General features: G+C 36.9%; 1 protein-coding gene across 2 annotated transcripts; it reads left to right on the top strand.

Annotated features, from left to right (window-relative positions):
* Positions 1–20,330: 20,330 nt before the first annotated feature.
* On the top strand, positions 20,331–23,587 carry LOC131334019 (uncharacterized). 2 transcript variants are annotated; one of them, XM_058368882.1, is made up of 3 exons: positions 20,331–21,819; positions 21,920–22,879; positions 22,968–23,587. In XM_058368882.1, exons 1-3 carry the CDS (start codon positions 20,392–20,394, stop codon positions 23,280–23,282), a joined length of 2,703 nt encoding a protein of 900 aa, XP_058224865.1. In that variant the 5' UTR covers positions 20,331–20,391; the 3' UTR covers positions 23,283–23,587. The 2 variants fall into 2 exon arrangements, with proteins under 2 accessions (XP_058224865.1, XP_058224864.1); XM_058368881.1 differs by having other exon boundaries at positions 22,959–23,587.
* Positions 23,588–23,819: the final 232 nt, after the last annotated feature.

Genomic DNA, 23,819 nt, shown 5'->3' with positions numbered 1-23,819 from the left:
AAAACCCATACATAAAATAGAGTTACTTGGTGCGAAGTTTCATCTTCCCCCTAGACAAAGGGTTTAGCCGGCCATCGAAGCCGGAGTTCTCGTCCGTGAAGTCAGTGATCTGCGCTCGGCTTCTGTCCTCTGTTCTTCCCCAAGTCCCCAATAACGAAACGCTCTTTTTTCCTTTTATAATGTTGCTGCCCATCACTTCTTGTAAAGGGAAATTCTTATCCTAGTCAAACTCTCCTTCTTTGGTTAATTAGTTGCAGAGAAAACAAAGCCTTATTTTTCCTCTGACCCCCGCTCACGAGTCACAATTCTTGCCAATAATAATGGAGTTAATGCACTCCAGGTCCTCAGAGCTTAGCACATGCCACAAGCAGGCTCCTAAACTTATTAAAGCTTGCACTTTAACTCATTAAAATGTTAAGCCTCCAAATATCTACAAACACAAGAAATGCATCACTAATCTCCAAATAACAATATAAATGGACTTAACAAGACATAAATTAGAAGGATTAAATTGGTGCTTTTCAGCACTTATCACATCCCCCAACTTACACTTTGCTAATTCTTGAGCAAAGCAAAGAATAAAAGCAACTAATGAAATAGAATTAAAATGGATAGTTCTTTTAAACCCCCGGGCGGCTCCGGCAGGACGAGTGAAGTCTCGTAAAAGTGTGAGGGTTATCAGCAGTGAACACCCACAAACACGAGGAACCTTTCAACACAAAAAACACAACCTGTCATGCAACTCATCGACATATCAAGCAGAGGACACAAAGCTACCACAAAGATATAGCAAGGCAAACATAGTTCCGAGTGCTAACAATTCAAGAAATAAACTGTGGCACTTAAGCTTAGCGTGTGTGAATACGGGCCTCGATCACATATGAACAATAACCAACTGCTCTCTCCGGACTGAGCCTCGACTTCAATTCTCACCGTGTCATGCACTCACAAATGAAATCACTCGAAACAAGGTGCATTATGAATGTTACGCTCTCGATTTTCAACATAAATAATAATCATTTTTCGATAAATAGAATGATAACTAAAGTATCGATAATACCCAAAATGACATATCTTTTTCTGTTCTCAAAGTTAAATTTAAAAGTTACAATCCTGGTTCGAGGCCCCAAGTTACCAAAATACCAAAATAGAATTACAATTTACAATAATCATTTTTTTCAAAAATTTCTTTTAAGTCAAATGCAGAATGTTGCCGCTTTGATACCTTCAAAACATATGATCAACAAGCACGAGGTGCACGCCATGCCAATTTCCTTGCTTTGTACCTAAAAATAAAAGGTTGAGCTACACTAGCCCAGTAGGAAAATCTATACTCAAGTTATATGAAAATGCGATGAAGCATGCAACTAGAGTGAATGAATTTCAACAAACGAACGTGAGATACAAGAGTTACCACTACGAACAAACGGACTAAGACTAGAGAATCCTGGACATTGTACAGATGTCCCTAACCATTCATACATCAACTAAAAGCAACTTTTAACCTCGTATCAATCTAACAAATTACAACAATAGTTCAACCATCTGATAACTTTTCGAACGAACGCCACAACTACTTCCGCAACTCATACCATCCATCATGGAACCTCATTTCATAAAATTTTCCTTTTCGATTTCCAAAACAATTTAGGGAAAACTTAAGACCACTTCGGGTCAAACTCTATTGATTCGAGCTTGAATGCTGGAGTCCGTTGATTTGTGCCCAAATACCAGATCCGTTGATTCGCTCAAAAATACTGGGGGATTTTTGATAAAAATCCTCTTTTCAAAATCCAAATTCCTTTCTTTAGTAAAACCTTGATAAAACCAACCTTTTATTCACTTTTTCGACAACCACAATCCCAATCAACAAACAATCCAAACATCCACATAGACTTATGAAGTCAAACAAAATTCTCGTCATCATGTGAGACATTCAACTGTGTTACCACCCCTTGCGTCACATTGAATTCTATCCACTTGGGTTTCCGCAATACCACCCCTTGCGTTGCGGGCCCTCTAGAGTCTCCGCATTACCACACCTTGCGTTGCAGGACCCTCAATTCAGAATTCACAACTCACGTAAACATAAAAGCATTATCAATCCGTATATAAGCAAATATCATTTTTTTCAGGTTCACATTCGATCATACATTATCCACAATGTATTGCAAACTCATAAGCATACCCCATTGAACATTGGTAAATACTTTAAGTCCACGCTATTCCTCTAAATCTATCACAACGCTCTACGTCACATACTGAATCCACAACGACTCCACGACACATCACTGGCTAGGTTCTAATTAAGAATCTTATAGAACGAGTTTCAAAGGAACCTAGGGAGCTCAACAAGTCAAGGCACGAGGATACAAGTCTTTAAGACACTAGCAATCACATTCGAGAGTGACTTAAATACACTCTGATTATATAAGGAGTCATAACACGGAACGAAACATTCTTAGGAATAGCCAACCGACCTTGACAGACCGACACACCTCTACTCAGAGGATTATAACTTTCTGTGTACTAAGAGTTTTCAGGTGATTCTAGTGGCAAAAGAAAACTGACTTCAAGACCTTCGAATCAATAAACAATATGTATGAAACGGACATCGGACGAAGAAGTTATGGCCATTCGAAGTTGGGCGCAAACCTTGAAAACGAGACAGATTCGTGACCTGAATTCTAAAATCCACCTTTAATTCAATTCTCAACGGTTTTGGGTGAGTCCAGCGGCATTAGAACGGGCTTTAAGTCTACTCTATTTCATACAGAGGAACCAAAATTCAATTCTAAGCTTAAGAAGGTGTAAAACCCCAAAAACAAAGACCCTGTTCTGCAAATTCTCGGAAATGGAAGAAACAATCTCAAACAACGAAACAATGCACGATCTAGGTACATAAACACCGTATAAACGCATAACAAGAGTAAGAAATCCCTACCACAATGGGTTTTGAGCAAAACCCTAAGTATACCAAGAACAATAAGCTTGAATCCTTCAAAGACAAGCTTCACCCAAACTTGGATACAAGATCTAGAGCAAACAAAGCCCAAAAACATGAATAACAAGCAAAGATCAACCAATAATCGAGAGGAGAGAGAGAAAAACGTGATAGAGCTTCAAGGAGTGAGAACAAGAACACAAAATTCACCATTGGTTCACCATTGGTTCACCAAATGCAAGAATCTTGTGATTTTGAGGAAGAAAACTCTTGGATCTTGGAGATTTGAGGTGTTTGATGTGCAAATCCAAGAATTTGGGTGAGAGATTGAAGAGAGAAGGTAGAGGGGCGATTTTAGGGCTGAGTTCGTGGTCTTAGAGTGAGAAAATAACATAAGGGATCTATTTATAGTGTCTGAAATGCGTGCTGAAATTTCAGAATTTTTACACGATGTACTGGTACCGAGGAATACCAATACTGGTACAGGTACCCAGAAATTTTAGCATTTCACAGTTTCTGGTCGAGATGTACCTGTACCAAAAAAAGCTGTACTTGTACATCGCGGACAGATTTTGAAATTTTGCCAATGTTCATCGAATCAAACTCCGATTGCTACCAACACTTCCACACTACTTCCACACGTCATTTCAACCCGAAACTCAAAGTTTAGCTATTTACCGAACGTCTCATACATAACGACATGTCAATCCGTGCGACCACATCAACTAAATGACCAAAGTAAATCAAAATACAATTTTACTAAAACAAATGAGATTATTGGAAGAGTATTCACAATGAACTCTCGAGTGCGCGGTTTGGAGGTTACGTAAATGGAAAAGCAAAGTACTCCGCACACTATGACACGAAAAGAACGCTTTATATAATGGACACACAATCTCATGAACAAAATGCCAAGCATTTGAACTCTCCACCAATCAAACCTCAGCCCAACACCGCTAAGATCAAACAGGACTTTATTCAAGGTTATAGCATTAGGGATATGAGATAATGTATCAAGGCAATGGTAAAAATAGATTCAAGTGTGAGAGAATAGATGAGTATTTCAACTAAACGAGGCAAATATGTAATGTGTACCCCGCTAACATTAATTCAACTCCACATTATCTCTCCTTCTAACCATTCAACATCTTTCAAATACAAAGAAACCATTCCTCTCTTTTTTTCAACTTATCAGTGCCCTTTTTTCTCTCTTTTTTTTTTCTTTTTATATTTTGTTGTGTTTTTTTTTTTTTAAGGGACACCACCAATACTCCACAAAATTCAACAATCTACCCAAAAATTAACCTTTACATTCTCGCTTTTCTCCAAACACAATATGGAAGGTGGAGCTAACCAAGAAAAAGCTAAATCTGTAAGGCACAATGTGGCTCGCAAGGGATAAATGTGAACACAAAGAAACGAGCTAGCCCAAATATCACGAAAGTGCCTATAATCCTCTCCTAGGGGTGTAACATTCATGTGACAAACCAAAACTAAGAGATATTGTTATGCATTCAAGTTCCAACACTCGGCGACCAAAGATGATGAGATTGACAACAAATGTATTTCTTTCCATGACAAACAAAGAGTTTATTCGACACCACTCCAACAAAAAGCTTAAGGCACAAAAGCTCAATCGAGCATAAGTCTCCACTAATCATAGCCTTTAAGAACAGTCAAATCACAGCTCACAAGCCATCAATGCCCGATGTGCAATGTGTAAAAATGCTAAAACAAAAGTGTCAGTAGTATAGCAAATGAAACTACTCTGCCAAAGAGATATCGAAATGATAGCAGGATGCTTATACTCAAGTAATCAACAAGAACAAACAACAATCTCACGCAGAAAGGCTCCCATTTTTTTAATTTTTTGTTTTCTCATTTTTTTTCTTTTTTCTTTTTTTCAAGACTCTAAACAAACTACTAAAGAAAGCACCCGAAGTATTCTCCGCCCAAACCCTAGCAATAATCATCTAGAAAATATATTGGGTTGTTAAAAGGCATAAATTATCTCATAGCACGGACTGTCTCAGAAGTACGGTCTAGCCGCCTAACGGCACGGCCCATCTTATGAGTATAATCTATCTCAGAACTCCAACCACAATCAATGAAAACCAATACACCCTTGTATAACTCGTATTTGAAAGCATGCATACAAATACTCAATAGATTAAAACCATCAAAATCATTCCATTCAATTGAAACGAAAAGGGTTCTTAGTTATACAATCGATTCGAATAATAAACCTAAAACCCATACATAAAATAGAGTTACTTGGTGCGAAGTTTCATCTTTCCCCTAGACAAGGGGTTTAGCCGGCCATCGAAGCCAGAGTTCTCGTCCGTGAAGTCAGTGATATGCGCTCGGCTTCTGTCCTCTGTTCTTCCCCAAGTCCCCAATAATAAAACCCTCTTTTTTCCTTTTATAATTCTGCGGCCCACCGCTTCTTGTAAAGGGAAATTCTTATCCTAGTCAAACTCTCCCTCTTTGGTTAATTAGTTGCCAGAGAAAAAAAAGCCTTATTTTTCCTCTGGCCCCCGCTCACGAGTCACGATTCTTGCCAATAATAATGGAGTTAATGCACTCCAGGTCCTCAGAGCTTAGCACATGCCACAAGCAGGCCCCTAAACTTATTAAAGCATGCACTTTAACTCATTAAAATGTCAAGCCTCCAAATATCTACAAACACAAGAAATGCATCCCTAATCTCCAAATAACAATATAAATGGACTTAACAAGGCATAAATTAGAAGGATTAAATGAGTGTTTTTCAGCACTTATCATTGAGCAACCCCACTAGTGCTAACCTAGCTTTGCAGCATGCTCTTTTGGATTTTCGTTACCTATGTAATTTTCTTAAATTTGTAAGAGTTAGAAATGTGACTAGACTGGAAGTCAAGGCTGCTCATGATGTTGCTAGAGCAGCTTTGTAATCCTTATTTCTTCTATTGGATGATATTGTTTGTCAAAAAGGAAAAAAAACATTCAAGAAGATTGAGCATCATGAGATTCGCATTCCAAATCATTGTTTCTAGAATCAGACACGCGTGAAGATATTATGAGTCCTTAAACGAAGACATTAAAGTGGAAAGACAAGCTTGCTGACATAAGTGCAATCAAGTTCACATTGTGACAATGATGCTACCTCATCTGAAGATAGAAGGCCTACACACGGCAAACAAAGCTTGGTGAAATTCGCGAGGCACTAAGATCTTCGTCTAGTAGTAGTTTTTTCTTTTTTTCTTTTTTAATGTTCTTTCATTTCCTTTGCACCAAAACAAAAGATATGCTTTGACGAGGTTTAGCACAAAACCCACTACTAGTTTAAAGTGATTGACTAACATGATTCTTGTTCTAAATTACATGTGGATTTTTACTATTTCAAGTAACCTTAGGTACCATGTGGGGGGCTTTCAATAAGACTGCCTTGAGGCTTGAGGGTTTGTTTGGAACATAGGGCAAAGAAGAAAAGGAAAAGAAAATTAAAACATTTCCTCTTGTCTTGTTTGGTTGGAGAGGAAACAAGGAAGAAAATAACAAAACAAAAATCAAGCACAGTAAATTTTCCTCCACACTTTTCTCGAAGTTTCCTTCTCAATTATTTTCTCTTCATTTTCTTTCTTTTCCCTAAGTTCCAAACAAGTTGCAAATATTTTTGGGGTCCCAAAATGATTCTTCATAATGCCCTTACTTGCATTCCGATCGTCATATAATTATTACTCCCTAAATAGAATTTTTCTACTTGATATCTCCAAAATTGGGTCACATTCCTTTATGAAACCGTCCACCTCCTCAATGGTTGGTTAAGATTATTTTGATCCTAAGATGAAAATAAACTCTCCAGTACCATCCTAAAAGATATTCCTATCTAGCAAAATATTTTTGGATTTTCCTTTTTGCCTTCTAATTATTATTATTATTTTTTAGTATTTCTCCACTCCAGAAATAAGTTCATAACAGTAATTCGAATTTAGACTTTGACCACTTTAATAGTATTTAACAATTTTTTTAGGAAGCCTCTAATGCCACGAGCATTTAATGCTCTCCTGTGTAAAATGACCCACTTGTATTCATGTGGTCAAAAGCTGTCAGCCTATAAAATTTGTTTCCCAAATTATCAATTCGTGAATGGACAATAGTAAATTACCCTATTCCGCTTCTCATATATCAGTGTTTTTTGACTGCAACTTTTCATCACCATTTTTGCTTTAGGTTTTGTCTCTTCCTTATTTGACTTCTCAACCATATCAGCTTTCACATGTTTGGAGTTGCAATTCCAAGACAGATTATCCTTTCATGAATGGACAATATTAAATTATCCTATTCGGCTTCTCATATACCGGTGCTTTTCAACTGTAACTTTTCATCACCATTTTTACTTTAGATTTTGTATCCTCCTTATTTGACTTCTAAACCATGTTAGCTTTCACATGTTTGGAGTTTCAATTCCAAGACAAATTATCCTTTCGTGAATGGACAATATTGAATTACCCTATTCGGCTTCTCATATACCGGTGCTTTTTAACTGCAACTTTTCATCACCATTTTTTATTTAGATTTTGTCTCTTTCTTATTTGACTTCTCAATCATGTCAGCTTTTGTAACGCCCCGAAAATTCGGAGACATTAAGAAAATATTGAAAAGAGATTTCCAATAAAAAAATTTTTCTTTTTTTTTTTTCTTTTTTTTTTTTGCTTTAAGATTTCCAAAGACAATTTTCCCAAGGGAAATCCATAGATTTACTACGTTATCATTTCAAAAGCATATGTCATTATATTACAACCGTTTCGAATAAATCAAAATATTACAATTTTCAAAGCTTCCAAAATTAAAATAGACTTAAATTAATCAGAGCGACTATGCACACGGAAACCAAGGTTTTTAGCTTCTTCCTCAATAAGATTGAACTCGATTGAATCGTACGACACTTCTGTTCCGTCTGCGATACTTGGCGTTCGAGTTACCAGGGCAACATAGTACCGTGAGCGATGACCCTCAGTAGCCAAAACCCACCCGAACCCATAACTTACAAGCAATAGCAATATAATTGACATGCATTTAAAAATAACATAAAAAGAGAACAATCAACTTTTCTTTCATTACTATCCTTCAACCTATGTGAGATCTCGGATCTTATCCACAGATCCGTTCCTACCCATAACCTTTGGCACGAACACTGGTGTGGTCCGACTCCCCTTTTCCAGATCCGGATGAAAGATACCTAAGTTATATACCTGGGTATCCCATCCACAACCATAAGTTCGGATAAAACTTCACCGGCAACGCTCAAGCGCGTCTAGCCCGGGTTGAACTTCACCGGCAACGCTCAAGCGCCGTCTAGCCCGGGTTGTGACTCAAGCACAATGCCACCCTTATGTCCCGTCCCAACATCCGAGAGCCGACCACCACCATGCCGTACCAAGGGTTTCGTAAATCAACACTTTCAACAAATCATCACCAATCATTCACCAACCATTCAATCCTTGGATTCCTTATCCGGAATCACAATCACAGCCTCTCATATTATCCATTTTCCATTAAACCTACTTTCAACGTCTAAGATGATAAGTGCGCACATCGCAACCAACCCAGGAGCCTATTTGTCCAATCTATCAGTACAACAGCATTTCACACAGTCCAACACTTTTCGAAACATGTCATGGGCTATAACAACAATTAAATTCGCGATAAAAACAAATCATGCGATGAGGCTAAACACGCGAATAATAAATCTAATCATGCGATTCAATAATCCAACTAAACATACCAACATGCTAAAACTATTTAATCGTGCGATAACAATAATTATGCGACTACAACAAATTAAGTTATTCCTTTTATTTTCTCTTTTCTTTTTCGAAACTAAAGTCTACGATTTACTCTTAATCACCCCGGGACTTGTAATCTTAGCCTTTAAAACTCAAGGGTTAGATTTATGAGCTAATCTATTTGAGGGACTAGACAGCAAATATTCTAAGAAATTTTCAAATCCAGTGGCTACCATTTTCTGGAAAAACAGTGGGTTTCGGCCGGTTCGACCGGCGGCATCGGAATGAAAACTAATTAACTTCGGGGCATAATATTAACTTTTACCATTCAAGAGTTAGATTTATAAGCTCTTAAATTACGAGGGGTTAAACTGTAATTATTCTATTTTCCATTTCAAATTCCAGTACTGTTTTCAACGGAAATCAGTGGGCTTCCGCCGGGCTTCGACCGGCAACGTCGGATTCGATTAATATCATACCGTAACGCTAAAAATCATAGTAGAAACACGACATATACTTAGGGAGATGAGTTCCGAACTACCTCTCGTCTGGCGGAACGGGTTTTGGAGAGATTTTGGCGATGGTGGCAGAGCTCGGTCGGATGGTGATGCTGAGCACGGCAGGAGGTGATGGTGTCCGGCGGAAATGCAAGAGGTTCGGGGAACGGAGCTACAGCGGTGAGGTGAGCTTCGGTGGTGATGGTGACCCGGTTGGTGGTGGTGGTTCGGGTGCTCCGAAGGTGGTGGTGTTGTCCGATTGGGAGGAGAATGGAAGAGGTGGTGATGGCTGGTTCTTCTTCTTCTTCTTCTTCTTCTTCTTCTTCTCTCTCTCTCTCTCTCTCTCTCTCTCTGCCGAAGGTTGCTGGAAATACAGAAAAGAAAGAATGGGAAAGGGCGGTATAATAGTGGGTTGCATGGGGTAATGACCCATGGGCAAAAATGAGCTGTCGCAATGAGAGTAAATGGAGGAGAAATTTGTGGGATTTATTGTACTCCCTCAATCTGCCGAATTAAAAGAAATGGGGGAAAGGTTGGGTTGCAAGAAAATGATCCGGTGCAACGCGTACATGCACCAAGAAAATTACTCGCCGGAAACATACGCACACAACCGATTACAGAATAAAATTTGGTGTGACAACATAAATAATATTTTGTATAACTAACAAACAAAATTTATATTTGCAAATAAAAATTATTACTTAAAAATTCGGACCATTACAGCTTTCACATGTTTGGAGATGTAATTCCAAGACAAATTATCCTTCCGTGAATGGACAATATTGAATTACTCTATTCGGCTTCTCATATACCGGTGTTTTTCGACTGTAACTTTTCGTCACCATTTTTGCTTTAGGTTTCTCTCTTCCTTATTTGACTTCTCAACCATGTCAGCTTTCACATGTTTGGAGTTGCAATACCTTCTTGGAGTTTTTCCATTTGTACTTCACAAGATTCATTCGAGTATATATACATTCACAGTTTTTGTGTCTATAGCTGCAACAACCTTAATTTTAATTATGCATAATACGTGAATACTTGGCATGCTTTAAGTTAATCTTGTGGTTAAATAACATAGTTATTCTAGTTGTACGGAACAGATCACATATATATGCTTAGGATATCACCAATTGACCAAAACTTAATAAGTGGGACACAATGACATGGATACATAGGATAATTTTTCTTAGAAGACTAAAATAAAAGGTACCTGTAGTCTTTCTGTTAACCAGCTTCACCATTTTTACCACAGAGAGAGAGAGAAGCCGTTGGAAGAAGGAAGAGAAGAAGAAGAGAAAAGGAAAAAAACTTAGGGTTTGATCTTGATACACTTGAATTGAAGTATAGACTTGGTAATTCATACTCCTTATTCTCGAATTCATGTTCTTTATGTTGAATTCTATGTTTAATTGATAGATTTTGGATGTGTTAGTTTTATAGAAGTAGAATTTGGATTTTGGGTTGAACTTTTAAAGAAGCTCAAGAACCCTACTTGAATTTCATGTTTAGAACTTATTTTGATGCATGAATTTGATGTTTTTAAAGTAGCTCCTTTATATCTATGAGTTCAAGCATGATTAGTAAGGTTTTGATGATGAATTTTATTGGATTTGAGTAGCAAAATTGCATGTATGTAGCATGTGTACATAGCAGTTTTCTGACAGCAAACTGGGTCTCAGTTTTTAGGTGACTTCTCATTCATAAACTATGAATTAGGAATTGGTTCCTTCACAAGTTACAAAGTAGACTTAAAGCTTGTTCTTTTGCCGCTAGAATCACCCGAAACCGTAGAAAATTCAATTTATAGTGATTTTTTGAAGTCTGGATTGCAACCAGGAAATTTGTTTCTTGACAGATTCGCGAACCAACTGTATTTACTTATTTTTCCATCCTTAAGGTTTGAATTTGACTTGGGTTCCTCCACAACTTTTGTAGTACATCCTGTTACGCAACTTTCGACACTAGAATCACTAAAAAACGTTAAAAGAACAATTTATGGTGATTTTTCAAAGTTGGGCTGTCCTGTGAAGCTTCTTGCTGAAAAATAATAATTGGTTTGCTTTCATGAGATGAATCTAGTTGGAGAGTTGATCTCTGATGTTTTTATAGGAATACAATTGTGAGCTAGCTATCTTTGTGTCTTGATCTTGCTCTTTTTGAGTTACAATTGAATTAGTTATGATTTATTTGGATTGAATTGAACTTAAACATTTTTAGGGTATTGTATTGAGCATAAATAGAATCATTGAGTATTGTCTAAACATGTTTCCATTTATTTGAATGTTCTAGGAAATTCGAGTCATCATGTGGATCGAGGTGAGTGACCTAATACCTAAGTTACATGGCTTTGTACAAGTTTTCTATTGCAAAGCTTTATCGTAGATGTTTTGTTCTGTGATATGAACTCCATGGAATATCAATGAAAGGTGGATACGTTTTCCTATCTAGTAAAGACACATCTATAATGTGATAGAATCAAAATAGAAGAGGGTGTTTGTCACGACCCTAGCCCACCCCTAAAGGCTCTAGTCACAACAAGGCGCCAGTGATCACATCACTAAGGCCATATTAAAGTTAAACACCTCATTAGCAAATGACTAAAGGGACTTAATTAACGACAAGCGGAAACAAATTCTATTTTATTACATATGTCAAACCAAAAGTCTTTACAAGGATCTCTACATTGCAACCACCCAGAGCTGTGCATTTTTACATGTCAAAAAAAATGTTTACCAAGAGCAACTCCCTATCTACAAGTCCATATCTACATAGCACGTCCAAAAGAAAGCTATATGCCACCACTCTACGTCCCGTTGCCTAAAAGGTGGGAAAATTCATAAGCCAAAGCTCGTATGGATGATTAATACACAATTCACATGCTTTCCATGGACAATGATAAAACCATTTAAAAAACGAATCAATTCTCATAGCAACATAGCATAGTAATGCACATCCTCTATTCATTTCATGTCTACCAGGCGTCCCCGGTAGTGGATAAGTTAAGACGTCTTTCGTTATCCGAAATAATAGCCATGCCTTGCTAGCCTTTTAGCACGTGTCCCCTAGCAAGCTGGGACGTGGGAGGATGCCATTAATAGATGTAAAACATGTCCACCTTCCATTGATATTCCATGGAGTTCATATCAAAGTATAAAACATCATTGAAGCGTAAAGCTTATAACAAACCATGTGTTTTGGGTATTAATCACTCACCTCGTAGCCACGTGTCACCCGAACCTCCTAAGACAATTAGGCAACAAAACATGATTAGAGAATGTCAAACAAGCCTATTTTAAATGAACATAAGGTCCTAGCCTAAGAATATGAAATTAGATAGCTAGCCTTAAAAAATTAGTCATAGAATCTGCAGGTTCATAACCTTTAACCTAAAATCTGACTTTGCACAAGAATAAATAAGACACAATCTTCATGCATTTTTTTAGGTCTATGAGTCTAGTTTCATAATCAGAAATCAGATCGCAATTTCATCGCCTGAGCTCAAAATTACAGCCGTTCCCGTAAAGTGCGACGATGCTGTCAGCACTGCAGATACCACAACAGCAGGTCGGTTAACGAATTTTAACTTCTTCCACATTGTGAATTAGGTTCTGAAAATTTTACACAGTAAAGTAGACACATACAGGCATCTTCAGTAAAAATATCAAAAAATATTAAGGTCGGGAAGATGGTGAGAAAAATTCTTCAAGAACAAGGCAGATTTAATTCTGTTGGAGCTCTAAATAGCCTACCCACAAGCTATACGAATTTCTGAGGTAAAACCCTAAAATCCACATCAAAACCAACTCTAGAACTTCACAAAACATACTTAAACATGTAGATACAGTAGAGCTATTCTAGAAACATCAAATTCATGGATCAAAGTAAGATGTAAACATGAAATTCAAGGAATTCAATTAGGGTTCTTGAATTTCTTCAGGAGTTCTACCTAATTCAACTTGTGATTAAACTAAGACCCATAAAATTCATCACTTAGACATGGAATTCAAATACCCTAACATGTGATCAAGGAGGAGAAGCATAAATTACCAAGTCAAGTCTTCAATTCAAAGCCAACAGGTTTTTCCCTAATTTTCCCCTTCTTCTTCTCTTCACCGCTTCTCTTTCTCTCTCTGTCTCTTTACGTTTTTGATAAGAATAAGGGAAGACCGTAGTTTTGTTTTGCTAGGCTTAGAAAAATTATTAAGTGTGTGTGTGCCATATGCCAACTTATGCTCCAATTTCTTTTAGCTAGCAAATTAAACCCAATAACTCACATATTAAACCTAAAACACGTCACATAATTAACTTAAAACATAATTAAAAATTAGGGGTATTACAGTAATCTATCAGACCTTATTTTATTATCAGAAGAAGATGATACTTTGATAGTTTGTATTCGGTTTTGTTATGTACCCAATGCCACTATTCTAAATGGGAGTTCTTGAAGGAACATATCGTTCGGTGTATGTTATACAACGAGCAATATTAAGTTGTATCGTATTTATGTGAATAGCACGGCAAGTTGAATGAAACAAAATAGAAAGAGGATACATAGTGCTATAGACGAATCAATCTTACTTTACCTGGGATGATTTTATTTGAGTGATCGAGGATGGTCTACTAAATCTATTCATTCTTTACGTATCGAGATGGAGTTTTGAGATTTATTTTTAAATTCTGACCTAGTTGTGGTGTATTGTGGGAACTCCTTTGAAATTCAGAACTATTCTTTATCCACAATCCGATAAGCAATCGAAATATACTACTTAGATTCTGGAAGTTGTCAGGGTATCGTTCAAGCGGTGCTACTTAAAGTTCTATGTGAAGAAAAATATTAAATTACTGTATATTGGAAGGAAGTATTGGAAGTGAATGCAACTGACTACACTTGGAAGTTGTTCAAGTACAATCAATGGGCTTTAAGGGATACAAGCCAAATTGGAGTACAGTTCAAAATAAATAGAAGAGTTGTGCCAATTATACAAGAAGTCAAGAAAACCTCTGGAATTCTAAGTTTAAAAAAAAAGAAAAGAATCAGTTATTGGTAGGTGTTATCACCAGAGTTATCTTATGTTTATTATATTTTTTTTGTGTAAATGCCAGGGTGCTACCTGCAAAATTTGTTAAATGGAAACTTTACGAGTCCTCTCACCAACCTTCAAGAGAATCTGGGTTTTGAGATTAAACGGGATGAAGTTTTTGGCTGAAAACATGAAGTTCTTAGAAATGGGACAATTCTATTATTTAAGGTGTAGTGAACTGAGTATCAGAAAGAAAGAACAGGAATGACATGAGAAACATAAAAGACAAATGAAAGAGGTATTTGAATTTCTTTTCGGTCCAAGATAAGTAAAGTTTGGGGACCAAACTTTTATAAGTTGGGGACGGTGTAACAACCTTGATTTTAATTATGCATAATACATGAATACTCAACATGCTTTAAGTTAATCGTGTAGTTAAATAGCATAGTTATTCTAGTTGTAGGAACAGATCACTTATATATGCTTAGGATATCACCAATTGACCAAAACTTAATAGGTGGGACACAATGACATGGATGCATAGGATAATTTTCTTAAGAAGACAAAAATAAAAAGGTACGTGTAGTCTTTATGTTAACCTCACCGCTTCACCATTTTTACGAGAGAAAGAGAAGCCGTTGGAAGAAGGAAGAGAAGAAGAAGAGAAAAGGGGAAAAACTTAGGGTTTCATCTTGATACACTTGAATTGAAGTTTAGACTTGGTAATTCATACTCCTTATTCTTGAATTCATGTTCTTTATGTTGAATTCCATGTTTAATTGATAGATTTTGCATGTGTTAGTTTTATAGAAGTAGAATTTGGGTTTTGGGTTGAACTTTTAGAGAAGCCCAAGAACCCTACTTGAATTTCATGTTTAGAATTTGTTTTGATGCATGAATTTGATATTCTTAAAGAAGCTCTTTTATATCTTTGAGTTCAAGCATGATTAGTGAGGTTTTGGTAATGAATTTTATTGGATTTGAGTAGTAGAATTTTGTGTATTTAGCATGTGTAGAGGCCCGTATTTTTGGAAGATTTTATTAATATTAGAATATTGAATAAATGTGTAATTTTTTTTCAATTTATTTGATTTGGGGCTTAAATGATAAGGATTGAAAGTAGAGGGAGTGCTAGTGTGATTAGTGTAAATGTGTTAGTATGTATATGAGTGTGTGGGGATTAAAATACCCAATCCACTCTCTCTCTACTCTCCCGATCTCTCTCCCTCTCTCGAGTCTTCTTCCTCTCTCGGCTCTTCTTCCTCTCTCTCACTCCATCGCTCAAAACTCCACCTCAAACTCAACACCCATGATAATCAACCTCCTCTCTACCTTGTAATCGCGTGTCAAGCTTGGGTTTCATTGGTATGGGTTTGGAACGGAGTATCTCGGGGGATTTCAAGGTTTTGGAGCTAAAGCTCGTTCGAATCACGTGGATTTCAATCTTTGATTCAAGGTAGGGACTTCTACCTCTCTTTATATATTTTATGAGTGATTTGATGCTTTAAATCATGCTTGTAATGATGTTATTGAGCTTGGATCAAAATCTGTCATTCTGTGCAAATCGCCTGAAAATCCAGTCCCCTACCGGTAGGACCATTTTACCTACCTGTAGGTCTTGTGAAAGTTTCTTTCGTGAAAAATGGTGGCCTCTCTGTTTCTGTTTTGTACCAGTAGTCCCTTTTTCTACCGGTAGGTCCTCTGAGAATTTCTCTTTTCTACCGGTAGACATTGTTCTCCTACCGGTAGGTCTTCGGTCCAGGAGCCATTTTTCCTAAGCCATTGTAAATCGATTGTTGGAGCCTTTTTCCACTCTAATGGGTTTATTTATTACACATTCTTTCAAGTGTTTGGAGAAGAGTACCTATTTCATACATAGAATCGTATCCGATAGACTTGAATGAGCTTGTTGAGTTAATTATTATGAAAACTAGAATCAACGGAAAGATGTGAACAGACTACGATACAATGTGATACATTACTGCCTAAAATGAATTGAAAACCTTAGTGAGCAGTTGATGCTTGGGGTGTGGGTTTAACATGAAATGAAAGGTTAGTAGATTGCCTAAAGGAGAATTAATGACAATTTAAGAATAAGATGACGTAAATGGTGGCTATTCGATGAAACGAGAAACATGTAGTGTAAAAGTCGATATCTTCTGAACTTGAAGTTGGAAACCAAATGTGTGAATTGGATATACGGGGTCCCGAGTACCTGGAATGTGAATTGGATATACGGGGTCCCGAGTACCCGAAACGTGAATCGGATATACGGGGTCCCAAGAACCTGGAATGAGAATTGGATGTACGGGTTCATGATCACCCGGAATGTAGACTAGGTATACAGGGTCCTAATGCCCAAAATGTCTCTAGATCTATCTCATGGTGTGACGTTGGTGAAGAGTTTCTTGTGCGGTTATCTAAGACCTACGAGGAATATATGAGATACTATGCTGCGAGAATGTAAATCACGTGTACTGGATATGGGCAGATTGTGACTTGTGTGAGAAGGGATTCGAAAGACAATAATAGGTCGATTGACAAGAGTAAAGTGTTTATTGAGTTCATCATTTTTGATATAGTGCTTGTGTCTTAACTATGCTCCATTGTTATTCGAAAGTTTGTGTGTCATCGGCATCTCTCATCTCATTTGCATATAAGGTTTGCGTAAATTTTTCTACTGGGCTAGTGTAGTTCAACCCTTCATTTTCAGGTACTAACCAAGGATGATAGCATGGAGGGCTTGGCGTGCATGTATGGATTTTTGAAAGAAAACATTGTAGAGTCACATCCTCACCTCTTGTAAATTTTATTTTTTTTGAAGATGTTATTGTAACCTTAAGTACTTTTCGCTTCTGAAGAATTGTTGTAAATTCCGAACTTTATATTAGTGAATACTGATACTATTTTGGGCCGGTGTACCAACGATGTAATATTTTGGAATGTTTGGAACTTCGAAAAGCTAATGGGGAAATGAAAATCTCTTTGGGGAATATTGTATGTATCTGTGTGAGAGTTTTATTATTGGGAATCATTTATCATTATGTTGAAAATCGAGGGCGTGACAGCATATGTACATAGCAATTTTCGGATAGCAAATTGGTTCTCAGTTTTTAGGTGATTTCTCATTCGTAAACTCTAAATTAGGTATTGGTTCCTTCGCAGGTTAGAAAGTAGACTTAAAGCTTGTTCTTTTGCTGCTGGAATTGCCCGAAATTGTTGAGAATTCAATTTATAGTGATTTTCCGAAGTCTAGTTTGAAACCAGGAAATCTGTTTCCTGACAGATTTGCAAACCAACAGTATTTACTCATTTTTTCATCCTTAAGGTTCGAATCTGACTCGAGTTCCTGCACAACTTTTATAGTACATCCTGTTACGCAACTTTCGACACCAGAATCACTAAAAACTTTAAAAGAACAATTTATGGTGATTTTTCAAAGTTGGGCTGTCCTGTGAAGCTTCTTGCTGAAAAATAATCATTGGTTTGCTTTCTTGAGATGAATCTAGTTGAAGAGTTGATCTCTAATGCTTTTCTAGGAAAGCAATTGTGAGCTAGCTATCTTTGTGTCTTGATCTTGCTCTTTTTGAGTTTCAACTGAATTAGTTATGATTTATTTGGATTGAATTGAACTTAAACACTCTTAGGACATTATATTGAGCATAAATAGAATCATTGAGTATTGTCTAAACATGTTTCTATTTGATTGAATGTTCTAGGAAGTTCGAGTCGTCACGTGGATCGAGGTGAGTGACCTAATACCTAAATTACATGGTTTTGTACATGTTTTGTACTGTGATATGAACTCCATGGAATATCAATGAAAGGTGGATACATTTTCCTATATGATAATTGTCTGTGATTTTGATTCGTTAATTCCCATTCACTAATGTTTATTTATTGTTTTTGAGTATAGGTCACTCGAAATCATATTACTAGACTCTTAAGTATTTTGATTTCGAATATATAATATCAAGGTTTTAATTTTGAACATAATATGGCACATAGAATGAGATTCGATGTAAAGATGACTAGTTAAGGATGTTTTGGCAAAAAATATATAAACCAAATTATTATTTTTGTCCTTATTCAGAATAATAAGAGAAATTATTGATTCGTCTCGTTGAGAGGAATTTATTATTGTTGTCTTTATTCATAAATTTTTAAATTTAGTTGATAGTTTCTTACTCCTACTTTTTAAATAAGGAAAAAAAATCTAGATTAACTATTTACCCAAAACACCCCTACTGTGTAATTTTACTTTGAAAAATTCTAAAATCAGCCCAATGGGCTAACAATAATAAGTGTGTGAATATAGATTAAATAATGTAAAAAGTACACAAAAATATGTATTTTTCTTGTATTCTAGTATACTTATCGTCACCCCAGTGGGCTGACAATAGCTAGATCGTTTTACTTTTACCATAAATTAGAACCTCTCCTAATATTGAAATTGAAAATGATAAACGATAATTTGCAAGTATACCAAGTGTATACAAATTACGAAAAATGCTGAGAATAACTTAACCTAAAAAAAATTAAATAGATTATATTTTGTTGAACTGAAATAGATAGTTGGTACATATAAAATTAAATTGATTAGTAAAAGACATACAATAATCGGTGGAATCAACATCACATTTTTTTATTTTGGTACTTTATTTTCCACAATTCAATTGGGAGAAGAAGTTAACATAGATAATTATGACCTCCCAACTACCATCAAAATATATTCATTTTGTTTTTGTCCTCTCTCTCTCTCTCTCTCTCTCTCTCTCTCTCTCTCTCTCTCTCTCTCTCTCTCTCTCTCTCTCTCTCTCTCTCTCTCTCTCTCTTATTCATTTTAAGAAAATGGAACTCTCTCTCTCTCTCTCTCTCTCTCTCTCTCTCTCTCTCTCTCTCTCTCTCATTTTAAGAAAATGGAAAAATATTCTCAAAACCACCCAAAGAAATAAAAAACACAATTGGGCTCATTTTCCAACATTGAGGCCTCGTTCCACAACACCTTCTTAAAAAATAAGTATTTATTTTACATTTTCAAACTCAAAAAATTTCTATTGCCGAAATGATTTTCGATATTTTTTTGCACCGTATTAAAAATTTAAATGGGATCTATCAAGATCCATATTACTATAAAAAAATTATTTGTTTAAACACATTATTTGTGAGTTTAATTTTTTTTTAAATAAGTATTTATTTTGAAAGTTGAAATAGCCATTAAGTGCTACACATATCCATACATTGGGGGAAGAGAAACACTCTCATTTTAATTTCTTCAGTTGAGAAAATGAAAAGCCTTACTCTTTATATTTTAGGGAAATTTTTAGAAATCGTCCCCCAAGTTTCAACCGAGTCTCATTTTCGTCCTCCAAGTATCAATTGCTATTATTTTGACCTTTAAGTTTGTTTTTTGCTCCAATTTGGTCCAATCGTAAACGTCTGTCAACAAAGATGACGGAAATTGGCAGATTGAGGGTAGTGTGGACATTTCCCTCTCTTTTCCTTGGACAAAATGGACATTTTGCCCAGTTTCCCGCCCAAATCAGGGCAAGGTATGATAAAACCCTAAAACTGGTACCCAAATCCATTATCTTTCAATGGGGCTAGGGTACAACTATACAAGTCAGTGAGGGGATTGTAAAAGACAGGGGAAGGACCACAAAGCTCTTTGCAAAAGGTGGTGTTAAGGGCAGGAAGATTCACTTCGACAAAGACTTTTTCAAACCAATGGGCATTTTAAGGGTTGGAAAAGATGGACCACTTTATGGTAAGTTTAGGTATTTAATTTTTCGGACAACCATTTAAAGTTTGGTGTGCATTTAATATTGTTTGGAAAGGCTCGATTTTGGTGATTCTGAATTCTTTACTCTTCTTTTGGATTTATATGCTTTGTTTTATATGCCTTGTTTTGATCGGCATTTTTTATGCATGTATGAATTCTTTACTCTTTGGAAAGGCTTTATTTCGGTCCCCACCTCGTCTGTATGTTATTTCCATGTGCATGACCATTTTTTACTTTGTTTGCACCTGTTTGCACAGAAAAAGGTGATGTACACTTCTCCATAAAGCTGCATTATGATGGAAAGCTTGTGGTTGGTGTAAATAGTAAGAGATATGTTGGGGGTAAAGTATGTTTCTTTGACTGGGTTGATAGTGACTACATGGGAATGATAGAATTGAAAGACATGGTTAGGGAGTTGAATTTATTTGGCTCTATGACTTATCACTATAAAGTTCCTGCGAGGGATCTATACCATGGGTTTAGGAACTTAGAAGATGATAGTGACTGTGTAGAAATGGTTAGGTGGATCAAATTAAGCAAAACCATTGAGGTGTACGTAGAACACCATGAAATCTTTTCTAATGAAAACCACCACCTAACTACCGGAGTAGCTGTTGAGGAGCACTTAACTACTGGAGTAGCTGATGAGGAGCAGGACAGGAATGGAGATAGAGATGTGTATGAGGGTGATGAAGATCAAGATTACACAAACTCAAGTGATGATAAAACAGACTTGGAGGATTTAGTAGATAGTGAAGCTGATGATGATGAAGATGATAGATTGTTTGATATCCATGTGGACAGAAATGTTGAGTGGGGAGGGTTGTCCATGGGAAAGGGAAAAGAGCCAATGACTATTAGTAGTACCCAAGCAAATGACAATGAAGAATCAGATATAGAGGCTCAATCTGATGAGCTTATCAGCCTCAATGGCTCTGATGGTGAGGAAGGTAGAGAAGAACCTATTGTTTTTAATCCTACCTCAGACATGGCAAACCCAAAGTTCAAGGTTGGGATGATTTTTTCTACAAGAAAGTTGTTCAAAGCTGCAGTGAAAGAGCATGCCATAAAGACTGCAAAAGCCATAAAGTTTGTCAAGAATGATTCCAAAAGGGTTAGGGCTGCCTGCAAAAAACCATGTCCATGGTCTTTGCTTGCATCTAAGATGCAAGGTCTGGACAGTTTTCAAGTAAGGACCTACATTTATACACACAACTGTAAAAGGATTTTTCACAATAGACAAGTGACTTCTACATGGTTGTCAAACAAGTATGTGGAGACCCTTAGATCTAATCCTAGCTGGCAAGTTAAATGCATGAAAGACCAAGTTCAGAAAGATCACAAGGTGGGGGTATCAAGGTCTCAACTGTATAGAGCAAAGTCAAAGGCCAAGGAAATGATTGAGGGTAGCCATGTGGAGCAATATGCCAAGCTTCCAGACTATTGTGAAGAGCTTAGAAGGACAAACCCTGGCAGTACTGTTATAATGAAAACCATTGAAGATGAAGAAGGTGGAGAGAAATCAAGGTTTGAAAGATTGTACATTGCTTTAGGGGCTTGCAAGGAGGGTTTCATGGCTGGTTGCAGGCCATTCATTGGCTTAGATGGGTGCCATCTTAAAGGCCCTTACAAAGGGCAGTTGTTAGTTGCTGTTGGGATTGATGGTAACAACCAGACATATGCAGTTGCATATGCAGTAGTTGAAGCTGAGAACAAGGCATCCTGGAAATGGTTTCTTGAGATCCTATCTGAAGATCTTAATATATACAACAACCCCAATTTCACTTTCATTTCAGACAAACAAAAGGTAAATTTTAGTTGTTTCCCTTTCAGCCATTGTTTTAGTTTTTAGTTTAATTCTCTTTCATGTATGTTTTAGTTTTCCATTATTGGGTTTAATTGTACAGGGTTTAATTGCTGCTTGTGGAGAGGTAACCCCATATGCGGAACACAGATTCTGTATAAGGCACTTCTACAATAACTTCAAGGAATTTCACAAGGGCTTACACTTGAAGGAGCTACTATTCAGTGCAGCTAAGGCTAGTTATGTGGCTCAGTTCAATTTTCATATGGAAGAACTGAATGCAGCTGATGAGGGAGCCGTCAATTGGTTAGCTGATCACCCACCTATGCATTGGTCAAGATCCCATTTTAAGACCATGAGCAAATGTGATGTTTTGGACAATAATAGATGTGAAAGCTTTAACGATACCATTTTAGATGCAAGGTCAAAAACAATCATACCAATGTTAGAGGAGATAAGATTGATTTTGATGGAGAGAATGCAAAAAAGAAGAGAGAAAATGAGGGAGTACACTGGTGTTCTATGTCCCAACATTAGGTGTAGGCTTAATAAGAGGTCAGATTATGCAAGCGCGAATTGTTTGGCTTATTGGTCAGGAGAGAGGATATACCAAGTTCACTGCTTTAGTGGTGAACAAGTCACAGTTGATCTTACTGACCACACCTGTACATGTAGGAAATGGGACCTCACTGGCTTTCCATGTGCTCATGCAATTGCAGCCATTGAGTACAATCATGAGAATGTAGATGAATATGTTGACCATTGGTTCACAAAACAGACTTGCATGGCTAGCTATGAGCCAATAATCTATCCAATGAATGGTGCAGATATGTGGCCCAAAACAGGTGTCATTGGACCATTGCCACCGAATGTTAAGATTCAATCAGGAAGACCAAAGAAACTGAGGAAGAGGGGACCTGATGAACCACAGATTGACACAAAGTTGAAGAGAAGAAACACCACAACAACATGTGCCCAATGTGGTAACCTTGGGCATAACAAGAGAACTTGCAAAGGACAACCAGTCACTGAAAACCAGGGTACAACTAGGGCAAAGCTACTAGTGAGTTTAATTTCTATTGATTTCAGATTTTGTTTTAGCTTATTTACATATATGTGGTGAGTGGTGAAAAGGTGTTTAGTGCATACAGGTTAGAAAGAAGCACACCACTGCCAATGGACAACAACAAAATGCAAGCCAACCAACCATGGGGACCAGTGGCAGCCAACCAACCATGTGGACCAGTTTCAGCCAACCACAAGCAGCAATGGGGACCAATAGGCCATTCAATATGAGGGCACCACAAGCAACCAAGGCTGGCAATATAAGGGCACCACCACAAGCAACCCATGGTGTCAATATAAGGGCACCACCACAACCAAACCATGGTGTCAATACAAGGGCCAATCAAAGGAAGTTCATCAACTATTCTGGATTGCCAAAAGCTTCGACCAAAGGAGCTTGATATGGCTTCTGTGTTTGTTGTGCTCTTTTGTTGGAAACATCTACTTTTGGGGAAGTTATTTTTGTTATTATGGGGTCATGGTTTATGTAATGTTTGGACCAGTTCTTTATGTAATATTTGGACCAGTTCTTCAACCGAGAGAACTTGATATGGTTGATATTATGAACTAGCTTGATATGGCTACTGTGTTTTTTGTGCTCTATTTGATAGTTGTTGTATGGACCACTTGTATCTGAATCTAGTAATGGCTTTTGGTTATGGACATATTGTAATGGTTTATGAATGCCAAAGGTGGCTTCTTTGAATTGTTTTGTGTATTGCTTTTCTTTCTTATGCAGTATTAGGCAAGTTCCAAGCTAGTTTCTAATCCGCCTTCTGCTGTATATAGCAGATTGGTTTCAAAGGCTACTATATTTGGCATCTATATTGCTTTTTGTAATCTATTTCTGCTGTATTTTTTGTGCTCTGCTCATGCAATTGCAGCAAATTGAATGGTGTAAAGATGTGTCAAGGTTTTGTGATGCTAAAGCTAGCAAA

This window comes from Rhododendron vialii, chromosome 7a (genome assembly GCF_030253575.1).
Source record: "Rhododendron vialii isolate Sample 1 chromosome 7a, ASM3025357v1".
NCBI lineage: Eukaryota > Viridiplantae > Streptophyta > Magnoliopsida > Ericales > Ericaceae > Rhododendron > Rhododendron vialii.
The sequence above is the reverse complement of the archived record's forward strand: the minus strand, read 5'-3'. Positions and strand labels throughout refer to the sequence as shown.

Excerpts from the sequence above, each read along its gene's own strand:
- LOC131334019 (XM_058368881.1), top strand. The coding sequence starts at position 20,392 with ATGGGAATGATAGAATTGAAAGACATGGTTAGGGAGTTGAATTTATTT. Across the intron at positions 21,820-21,919 it reads TCATTTCAGACAAACAAAAG|GGTTTAATTGCTGCTTGTGG; the intron begins GTAAATTTTAGT and ends TTAATTGTACAG. Across the intron at positions 22,880-22,958 it reads CAACTAGGGCAAAGCTACTA|TGCATACAGGTTAGAAAGAA; the intron begins GTGAGTTTAATT and ends AAAGGTGTTTAG.